The sequence below is a fragment of the Neltuma alba genome, unplaced genomic scaffold (genome assembly GCF_004799145.2).
Source record: "Neltuma alba isolate B1F8T4 unplaced genomic scaffold, ASM479914v2 tig00013051_pilon, whole genome shotgun sequence".
NCBI classification, from domain to species: Eukaryota; Viridiplantae; Streptophyta; class Magnoliopsida; order Fabales; family Fabaceae; genus Neltuma; species Neltuma alba.
In genome coordinates this window covers 17912-29174 of record NW_021637393.1, presented here as the reverse complement: position 1 = coordinate 29174, position 11263 = coordinate 17912, and the positions used below count along the sequence as shown (strand labels likewise).

General features: G+C 33.8%; 2 protein-coding genes across 2 annotated transcripts; both read left to right on the top strand.

Annotated features, from left to right (window-relative positions):
• The first annotated feature begins 1338 nt into the window (after nucleotides 1-1338).
• On the top strand, nucleotides 1339-4861 carry LOC114733966 (receptor-like protein 9b). The gene is made up of 2 exons (XM_028921446.1): nucleotides 1339-1708; nucleotides 4749-4861. Exons 1-2 carry the CDS (start codon nucleotides 1339-1341, stop codon nucleotides 4859-4861), a joined length of 483 nt encoding a protein of 160 aa, XP_028777279.1.
• A 2118-nt stretch (nucleotides 4862-6979) lies between these two features.
• LOC114733965 (receptor-like protein 56) lies at nucleotides 6980-9277 on the top strand. Its single transcript, XM_028921445.1, has 3 exons — nucleotides 6980-8179; nucleotides 8369-8429; nucleotides 8513-9277. The coding sequence occupies exons 1-3, from the start codon at nucleotides 7028-7030 to the stop codon at nucleotides 9133-9135; spliced, it is 1836 nt and encodes a 611-aa protein (XP_028777278.1). The 5' UTR covers nucleotides 6980-7027; the 3' UTR covers nucleotides 9136-9277.
• The last annotated feature ends 1986 nt before the right edge of the window (nucleotides 9278-11263 follow it).

The following is an 11263-nucleotide window of genomic DNA, read 5'->3' as shown; positions in this document are numbered from 1 at the left end:
CCGGTAACTGTCAGGGTCACTCTTAAATTGAGAGGCTACGTTAAGCCCAATTATGTATTTTTGGGGCAACGTAACGTATCTTCATCTTTTTCTATTCTTTCTGACTAAACGACTCCAAGTCTGGGTCAATTATGACAACGCTGAACCTTGCTTATGAAGCAAAATTGTAGTTTTCTTCAATTGAAGAAATGACATGTATGATATATATATATATATGTACGTATGTATGTATGTATGTATATGCCATTCACATCCTCTTTGCTCATCAGCAACTTTGTAACTTGTCTTCATCATGACTGATTCAACACGGAAACTACTTTAAATTCCACTCACAATTATAACTTTCTGGTAAATAATATTCTTGTGGATTAGAAATTAGCATGTGAGGGTGATAGACGTTGTCGGGATCATCAGAAATGGAGAGCCTAAGCCCTATCGTGCATTTTGGGAGAGCATATCTTGACCTCTTCCTAGTTTTCCAGATTAATTAAACTGGTTAATAGTCCATGTCAGATTATTTTGGGATTTAATTTTCTAATGTTACTTATATTTAATATATATACCCATAATTTCTAAGAAATAAAATTATATATTCGTGTAAAAAATTTAATTGTGTTCCTTATAAATAAAATAAAATGAAATCTTTTCTTTTTAACTCATAAATAGAACCACACACGAGTATGCATTTCTTAGTTATTTATATCTTATATACAGAATTAAAAAATTTAATTGATAGAAATTAAACTTCATATACTAAATTGATAACCGAAGCAATAAATGGAAATAATTTCTTTCTATTTGAAGTGGTTTCGATATGCATCTTACTTTTCTTTCTTTCTTTCTTGTTTTGTTATCTTACTGCGATTCCCCTGTTTGTATGTTCGACCACTTCAAAGTTGATTGTGGTTAATTCCTTACCCTCCGGCCGTACAAGGACCAACCATTATTGCCTACATGAGGCCATGTACTATGGGTTGGTTAAATATTTTCCACTAAAATTGTGCTTTAATTTGTCTCAACGTTGTTTAAATAATTCATCAGATATTTCAGATTTATTTGTTTCATTATTCCATGACATTCATTTTATAAATGTATATTAATTTTAACCTTTACAAGTCTTGGGCATCACCGACCATTGACTATATTGCCCCCCCGCACCACAGTCGTGTTTTTTCGGTTACTGCCCAACTCGATCGTTACGTTTTTCTGAGTCTGAGTGCTTTCTCGCCAAATTAAAGACAACTAGTGAGCAACATGAACCTCCTTCTGGCCTATATATATAGAGATATAGAGGACGTAATGGAAGACGTAGGCAAACAAGGAAGCATATGCCGAAAAATGGGGTATTCTGTGAGAGAAGATGTGTGGTGGGGGAGGGCCATAACCATATTCATATTACTATTAGGGTTTAATGGAGAAAGTGAGGGGTGCTTGAAAGAAGAGAGAGAAGCTCTTCTGAAATTGAAAGAAGCTTTCAATTATCCAAATGGCTCTTCTCTTCCTTCTTGGAATAACCAAACCTTCTCTGCAGATTGCTGCACTTGGGAGGCTGTGAAGTGTGACAACTCCACTCATAGAGTCATAAGCCTTTATCTGAACAATACAAGACCTTATAAGTTGAGACACGTCAACGGGTCACTCAATGCTTCTTCTTTTCTTCCTTTCAACCAACTTCAACAATTGCATCTGTCTGGAAACTACTTGTCAGGTCACGCTCTTTCTTTTTAACTATTTTATCATTCATACATGTATATACACAGTATATTACATAGACACATATTGCTAATTAAGACTTTCATTTTTATAAGCGTTTCGAATAGTGATTTTTGAAGATGTAAAAGCACATTAGTTGCAATAAAAAAATTATGATCATATCATTCATGTCTGTTACCTCGTTCTTTTTCCTTGGTTTCCTCTTTTGCCTGGGTAAGACCATTTCTAGCCAAATATTTGTGGATAATTTCTGATTGGAATAATGAAACTTTGGGTCCCTCAAATTTGCTACCCTTAATTGATTTGGACCATGAAGTTTAATTAATTGTGTTATCAATCAAGTCCCTAAACTTTCCTAACCCTACGTGTAGTGCGTTCTTATGGTTTGAAGACATATAATCCTAAAATACGTACATGTGCTCTCTTAGGTTGACTAATAAGGTGAATTGCAGAAAAAATTGTCGCTCTAATAATGAGAACAAATAAGAATGTACTCCATTTGCTCCAATTTATAAAATACAGTTTTTGGAGGTGAATTTGTCCTATTTATGAAATAAAATATAATTAAAGGATGTCTGAAATTGTAACCTGACAAACTCAATTATTTTTATATATTTTGGTATCTTTTATATGAGTTTTGTCAGCTTAATTAGTCCTTTTTTTTGCCTTAATTGATTTATTTTGTTTTATTTTGAATTATTATTTTATAGGGGCAAAATTGTCATGTTTTGATTTAATTATGATTAATTGATTTTTAAGGACAATTAATGCTACCTTATCCTTGAATTTTACTTGCAGGTTCTTGGAAGATTCAAAAATAAAAAAATAAATTAAAAAAAAAAAGAAAAAAAATTAAATTAAAAGAAAAAAAATAATAATAATAAGTTGGGGGCAAAACGTTGCGTTTTGCCCAACCTAATAATCATCATCTCCAGCGAACGGGGAGAGCGCGCCGAACACACACACACGAAACAGAGCAAGCTTTGGGCGGCCGAAAAAAAAACAGAGAAGGCGCACGCGAAGGAGGGGACCGGCGCTGAGGTCCAGAGAGCCGACGGCGCAACACGAAGAACCATTCATCATCTTCTCCGTTGAACCTTCCTGGTGGCAGGGGGCGCTCGACGGAGACACACACACACACTGGGAAGCGCGGCTGGAGGAATACACGCAGAAACGGAGAACAGAGCTGGAGGCGGCGGCTGAGAGAAGGAAATAACGGAGAGAGACGCACACACGAAGCTGAACACGACGTCGAGCGAGCTGGAGGCAGACACACGGGCTGGACGAAACAGAGAGGAGACCCGGAAGCTACACACGCGGACGCCAAAGGAGGATAAAACGAAACAGAGACCTGGACAGCGCGAGCTTGACGACGGAGGAAAGGATTCACGCTGTTGTTCTTCCATGGCTGACTGCAAAATTCTGAATATGACATTTTTTATGGCAAACCGAGGCTAGAATTTATAATTCTCTAATTCAACAATAATGGCAGGAGCTTGGATCATCAAAGGGGAGTTTTAGTTGCTTTAATTTCCTATTCAATAATTGTTTAACAATTCCTAGGTCTTAGGATAGTTTTTCTGATTATTGGGATAATTGTATTGCTTAATCTGTTTATTATTTGGGGATTATTGTGACTGAATTATTACTTGGTATTTGACATTGGGCTGTTTATAGTTTTGATCTCAATTATAATGTTGTGGTTATGACATTTGTATTGATTTTGGAATTAATATATTGTGATTTTCTAAGGTGGCTTAGAATTTTGGATCATATAGTCTCTTGCTAGCTTTAATTCTATTATTTTGGATTTAAGAGTTCTAATTAAGCATTGGTTTTTAGCATCCTTAATCCCATTTTACTATTCTGGTTGCAGTTAGTAAATTGGGATTTTAGGAAAATATTTTGTGGCAACTCGAGGTGGCTCGGTTGTTGGATCAAAAGCTTAATTATAATTCTTAATTCATTGTTTTTAACTCCCACATCTTTTAGAGTGATGATTGCCTGCGTTGTTGAATTGGAGGATTGATTTTTATCAGTGTTATTTGTGTGTCTCATTTTCATTTCTTTAATCTCCATTCATTTTAATCACTTTTTATAAAAACAAAAAAAAAAGTATTTTAATTTCAATTTGATTCGTAGTATTTAATTAACAGCTTTTCAAAATCAAAAATCTCTTTTTATAGTTTAGGTTACTTGCATTCATTTACTAAGGTTTAATTTCGTTTTCGGCTCCTCAAAGTGAAACGACCCGAGTTGTGCACTATATTGCATTAATTCGGTTAATTTTTGGAGTAACCCCAAAGCGACAATTAAGGGCAGTTCAACTTCATAACCATTTTTTTAAAAATATTTTTGCCCCATTAGTTACATGTTATATCACTTCATAAATTATCTCTCAACACACACTTTTTCTACTCTTTCTCTCTCACACACCCTTTCTCTCCATAAACATAAGCATTATTTTTGAAAAATAAAATGTATTTTTACACATTCATAACTTTTAATAAAATTTAATCAATTTTTTAATTCACATAATTTGATTATTTGTATCTTATACTACTTTTGGTCCTAATTATAAGGTCTTATTTATAGTCTATAAATGATGTCTTATAATTAAGATTAAAGATAGTAGATAACATGGTAAGGAGTAAAATTGTGCGTGAAACTCTAGGGATTTGATTGATAAAAATTAAACTTCAGAGACTGAACCAATAATTGAGACAAACTTGAGTACCAAAAGTTTCATTATTCATTTTTAAAATATAATGAAGATATTTTAGAATGCGTGACACTAGATGCTTTGATTTGTGTTTTAATTTTTTTTTTAAAGAAATTTAAATTATTAAGAACCATATATTCTTGGATATATATATATATATGGGGGCCCAAAGGCCCAAAACGAACATAGTAAACGCTATATCAACTTTCACTCCATGTCAGAGATTGATGATATTAATTATATGAATTATTTTTATAACTACTTTTACCCACTAACATTCACAATAACTGATCACGCGTTAATTGTGGGACAGGGCTGTTTGGCGATATCAGACTGGCGAACCTGGAAGTGTTGGCTTTACACACGAATATGCTCACAGAATTCCCATATCTTGGTACTAAATCTCTGTCCTTTGTATTCTTTTAGCTCTCGTAACATATCAAGCATTAAAAATGAGGGATAAGAATTATGATTGTAATTAAAAAAAATTAAAAAAGTATTTTGTATGAGTAATTATTTGTTACATGGAATTAGGCAAACTCATAAAAGTAGGATTGGAGAATACCACTTCTCTCATAGTATTCTTTAATCCCACATACATAGGTTTGTTTAATCCCATGTAACAAGCAATCTCTTATGCTAAATATTATTTTTTCAATATCAATCCCAATCTTAATCATTAATTTTCAATGCTTCGTATAAAACAGTAGGTGACATATGTAATTACTGGATGTACATCAAAAGTATATATACTTTTAGAGAAGGATTACGGGGCCATGATTTAAGGAAAAAAATGCTAAAAGAAATATATAGATAACAATTCACTTTGTCTCTCATATTTATTCATTTTTTAAGGTAGTTTTTGTAATAATAATAGTTTTAGTCAATACACTTGATTGATAAGGATATTTTAGGAAAGATAACACCTATTTATTATAAATAACTAACTTAACTTATTTCTTTAATTTTCTCAAATTAGTCAACTAGATCTTACATTGAGGAGCAGAGATAGTATATGAAAGTTTCTATTTTAATTTTTCTTGATTTTGTTGGGAAGTCAATTGATATTATTAGGTTAACTAACTTACTCATATACTACTTCCGTTCTTAATATAAGAGCTAATTGACTAATTTAAATAGATTAAAAAAAATAAGTTAAATTAGTTATTTGTAATAAATATATGTTATTTTCTCTCGAATACTCTCGCTAATTATGTGTATTAGCGAGAACTACCATTTAATAGAATTTTTTACATGTGCAACTATTATAAGTACTATTTTTTAAAAAAATTAAATACTCCTCCGGTCCTAAATATAAGACCCCTTTTGTAGGACCGGAGGGAGTATAAGAAACAAGTGGATTGAGATGTTATATTTAGAACTAAATTAAAACTCAAACTATTGTGGACGGGAGGTAGCATTTACCTTATGATATTGTCACCTCACCGGAAGAATTTGTGTCTTTTGTTTGGAGAATTGAATGATGGTTTGTCAAACTTGAGAGATAAAATGAAGTTTTCTTACTTGGCAGATACGAGATCAACAAAGTTTAACAGTGCATAAAAACTAAAAGTAATAGCGGGACAATTCGTTAAAAACATTTTATATAAATAAATGATCCATCCAAATGGCTATTACTACTTACGCCCCATGTATGTGTCTGGGCATGTTATTAGGCACTTACTTAATCTGCACACATCCAATTGGCATTTGACAGATCTTTATCGTCCACGCCATTTGAAGGGGCTGTGGCTTTCCTTCAATTTCTTGGAGGGCAGTATTCCGGAATCTATTTTGTCTCTTACTTCTCTCACCGAATTGGCATTAGGCGCAAACAACCTGACCGGATCATTGCCACAACAAGGTACGAATCATATTTTATACCTTCTGCAGTGAAATAAACATAATTCGTTAATTGAGTATTCCACCAATAACATCAAATTTCTTGAGAAAAAAATTTTACTTAAAATCTATCGCATGATTTATTCATGAAACTAGTGGGCTTAAAATGGGGTCAAAGCATTCAGCTCGAAAAAAAAAGGGGGGTTCAAAGCAGATAACTGTTGACAAAATAATGATAAGATCGAGCTGTATTACACAAGTAATATGAGTTGCACTTTCAGGCACTGGCTAAATAAAACTAATAAAAGAAAATGACTTTATTATTCTTTTTCTTTTTGCATTATCTATATTTATTTATTTAATTTTAACACTTGGTGATAATATACCCTATTAGTTTACTTATATTCTTGGGCTCAATGTTCGGGCTTCTGGGGCCCAATATTAATTTAAATGCATTTGTTAAGCCGAACATGCTCGCAAAATTAATTTAGACCACAGAAACCAATTTTTGAAAAAATATCGTCGAATCTTAAAGTTTAAAGGATTAACCTTTTTTTTTTTGGCCGGCAAAGTATTAAGCTGTTATTTTAAGTTTTATAAATTTTCTTTATATTGATGGACTGATTAAATAAATTTAATAAAGGAAAACGCTATGTTGTAGGAGGCCTTTGTAATATGAAGAATCTTACATTATTGGATCTTTCCCACAATGAACTGGAGGGTCAACTCCCTGCATGCCTTGGCAATTTGATGTCTCTACGTACACTTGATCTTCAACAAAATCGTTTTGAAGGAACCTTTCCATCCTTACTCTTCCATTCTTCGAGGTCCCTAACAGCAATTACTCTTTCTGACGACAATTTCAGTGGGTCATTTTCATTGTCTTTGCTTGCCAACCACTCCAGCCTCAAAATATTTAGAGTCATATGCTTTAATACCAACCTCAGGCTTGAAATTGAGAATCCCCCATTTATCCCTTCCTTCCAGTTGAGATCTTTCGTAATCCGCAACTGCACTCTGAATGAAGCCAGCAATAAAACAATGCCTACTTTTCTTCTTTATCAATATGACTTGCTATTTCTAGAACTTAGTCACTTGAACATTTCAGGAACTTTCCCTTCATGGCTTTTAACAAACAACACGGGATTAAATGATTTAAATCTGACGCACAACTTGTTCACCGGTCCCTTTCAACTTAATTCCTCCTCAAAATTGCTTCACATGGAGTCATTTGATATTTCCTCTAACCCTATTAGAGATGAAATACCTTCTCATATTGGCTTCATTTTTCCCAACTTGATCTCTCTTGACATGTCTTCAACTTTGTTGCGAGGTAGATTTCCAGCTTCAATAGGTGAAATGAGACAATTGAATGATCTTGACTTGTCAAATAATAATTTATCTGGTTATTTGCCCCAAAAATTTGGTGAGGGTAACAATGAGTTGAGATTTTTGAAGTTGTCAAACAACAACCTGAGTGGCCCGTGTTTGCCCATAGGATCAAATTTCACATATTTGTTGTTTTTGGATCTCAACAACAATAACTTCGGACGAAAGCTAGAAGGTGGGGTCATGAATAGTACTGAATTAAGAATGTTGGATATAAGTGCCAACCAATTATTTGGTCAAATGCCTAGCTGGATCAGAAATTTTCAACATTTGAGCTACCTCATATTGTCAAAGAATTCTTTAACAGGTCCACTACCAAAAAGCTTTTGCAACTTGACTGAACTTACATATCTAGACCTTTCTTACAATAAATTCAATGGCTCTTTGCCAAGTTGTCCAAATACGCCATTGTTGAAGTATTTGCATTTGCAGGGCAACCATTTCATGGGACCTCTGCCTTTGGCTAATTCTCCCTCACTGTTGATTTTGGATTTGACAAATAACAATTTTTTGGTCAAATTCCAAGACTGATTAGCTCATTTTTGAGTTTAAGGGTCCTCATGTTAAAGGGAAACAAACTTGAAGGCTCTATTCCAGTGCATTTATGCGAGCTCAAGAATATAAGCTTATTAGATCTTTCTGAAAATAAGCTTTCTGGAGGCATACCATATTGCTTGAATAACATCACATTTGGGAAGGTAGATGCACCAAGGGAAACTGAAATATGACATTTTATTGTGTCATGGGCTACGAGATTGTCAATGTATTTATTTAACCCTTTGACTGGTGAAGTTTCTATACCAGAAGAAAAACAAAATGTTACATTGTATAAGGACTAAGAAGTAGATTTTACAACAAAAAGCAGGTATGAATCTTACAAAGGAAGCATTTTAGATTTCATGTCTGGGTTGGATATCTCGAGTAATCAATTGATAGGTGAGATTCCCGCACAAATTGGATACTTAGGCACTATCCATGCATTGAATTTGTCAAACAATCAATTGAAAGGGCGTATTCCGGATACGTTTTCAAACCTCAAGCAGATAGAAAGCCTTGATCTTTCACACAACAAATTATCAGGCTACATTCCTGCACAACTAACTCAGTTGTACTCCTTGTCTTTCTTCTCAGTGGCTCATAATAATCTATCTGGAACAACACCTGACATGAAAAATCAATTTTCAACTTTTGATTCTGCTAGTTATGAAGGAAACCCTTTTCTATGCGGTCCCCCTTTGCAGCAAAATTGCTCAATAGCACGGAGAAACAGGCAACCTCATCATTTGGCATCTGATGATTTTCGAGATGCTTTCTTATGGAGTTTTGCCGGAGCATTTGCAGTATTTTTTATAGGTGTCATTACAGTTCTTTATTTGAACCCTTACATTTGCAATTACAAACTACTCGTATTAGAGAGAGATATAACAAGTTATATGTATGAGTGGTGGCAAAAAAGAAAACAGTTTTAATTATAGTTCATGAGATTTTGATTATGTAACAGATGGCTTGGTGATCTTTTCGAGAATTACAATAACCAAAAGACTGCTGGTTTCGAGTCTTCTCAGGATCAGAAAGGAAACTTAATTGGAATATTCGAATCATTACTTCTCATGTGTGTGCACAGCTTGGCAATCTCTTTCGCAAAATCCGTTATTATCATCTCTATTTCGTCTCTGCCTCTCTGTTCCTATCGTTCATAAGATAATCAACTTAACTTCATCAATATTTTTTTAACAATGAATTACTACCATCCACAAGAACCTCCTACTATGTTTATTGTTATAGGTATAACGTATACAGTTTGTGATGAAAATACTATGTTGCCAAACGTAGTTTAAGTGATGATTCCTTCAAGCTTCTTCACAGTTTGCCCTGTATCTGACCATTAACTATAGATGCATGAGATTAACAATACTAATTAGTGATGTTATGTTTACCAGTGATTTTATATTCACCACCAATGGGGTATCCCTCCAATGATGCTTCTTCTGTTAAAGAAGGTGAGATCACAAGTCATCATCAAAAGCTCTGTTTTTAATTTGCTATGTTGAGTCCCACAGTATTTTTTTATCAACTCTGTGCTGCTTTCATATCTTGCTGTTCTTCCCCTTACATATGTTATTCCCATTTTGGGAGAGAATAAAAAAACATGAGACACGACTCTTCAAAAAATACTGTAATTCTTTCATATCTTTAAACAAGTACAGGCTCGCATAAAATTTAATGACAACTAAAATGTTTAAAGATACCTTACAGCAACTTTTGTCGCACTGTCCATGATTAAACTATAAAATTAAGAATAAACGGAGTCCAAAACCAATGAACAAGACCAAAAAAAAAAAATTGAGTGGATATAATTTTTTATTTGGCTAGCCGTTCGCACGTTCGACCTCACATATCAACTATATATTTTCCCAACTTTTTTTTGGGTAATATTATTCTTGGTGCATAGGAGTCTTTGGCTAATCAAATTCAAAACCACCAATTCGGTTTAGATTAATCCAATGAGTTATTATGCTAATAATTAACAATAACTGATTGACTAAGACTCAATTTTGGTGCTGAACACAGATAAATAGATAGAAAACTTTAGAGTTTAGATGCATAGTTTACTTGCTGCGCAGCAACCTCAGTCTACCATAGATTCTGGCTTTCCAGGTTCCCTTTGACGGATGGGGGCATATTTTGTTTGATTGTGCAGAAATGTCAAAAGCACATGCACTGAGATTTGGAATATAAAGCTTATTTGTGCTGTGAACATTAATTGTTAGCGACCGTGTATTTTGTGGGCAACGAATCTTCATCTTTTTGTAATCTTTTATGACTAAAAGGCTCCAAGTCTGCGTCAGTTATGAAGTGCAGCACTTGGGAGAATACTTCTCGGATCGTGTTGATCAATAGAAACTTGAGACAAAAACCTACATAAATCAAATCCAAACCAATACTTAACCACAGATGAAACTGCATGTTTGGACTTTATGTGAAAATATATTTCAAAACTTATACAAAGATATCAAACAATCACACGTGCACAAAATGTATAAATTATTAGTTGTTAACAACGCTGAAGCTCACAACAAAACTGAAGAAATGACACGTGTGATATATATACATATATATATGCCATTCACATCCTCCCTGCTCATCAGTAAGTTATTATCTGATTGCTGCACTTGGGAGTCTAGAGTGTGACAACTCCACTAAGAGAGTCATAAGCCGCCTTTTGAAGGATACAAGACCTTCTGAGTTGGCAGACATCAACTGGTCACTCAAGGCTTCTTCTTTTCTCCCTTTCCACCACCTTCAAACATTGGATTTAAACGGCAAGTGCTTATCAGGTCACCTTCTTTCTTTTAACTATTTTATCATTCATGCATATACACACACACAGCCAGCATATTACATAGACATGCATTGTTAATTAAGACTGATATTTTCATAAGCCTATCAAACTGTGATATTTTAATCACAAAAAATTAATTAAAAGATGTAAAAGCACATTAGTTACAATGCAAAATTATTAAAAAATTAAGACCGTATCAATAACTGTCTCTTATCTTCTTCTCTTTTCTTAGGTTCCTCTTTTGGCCAGCGGAT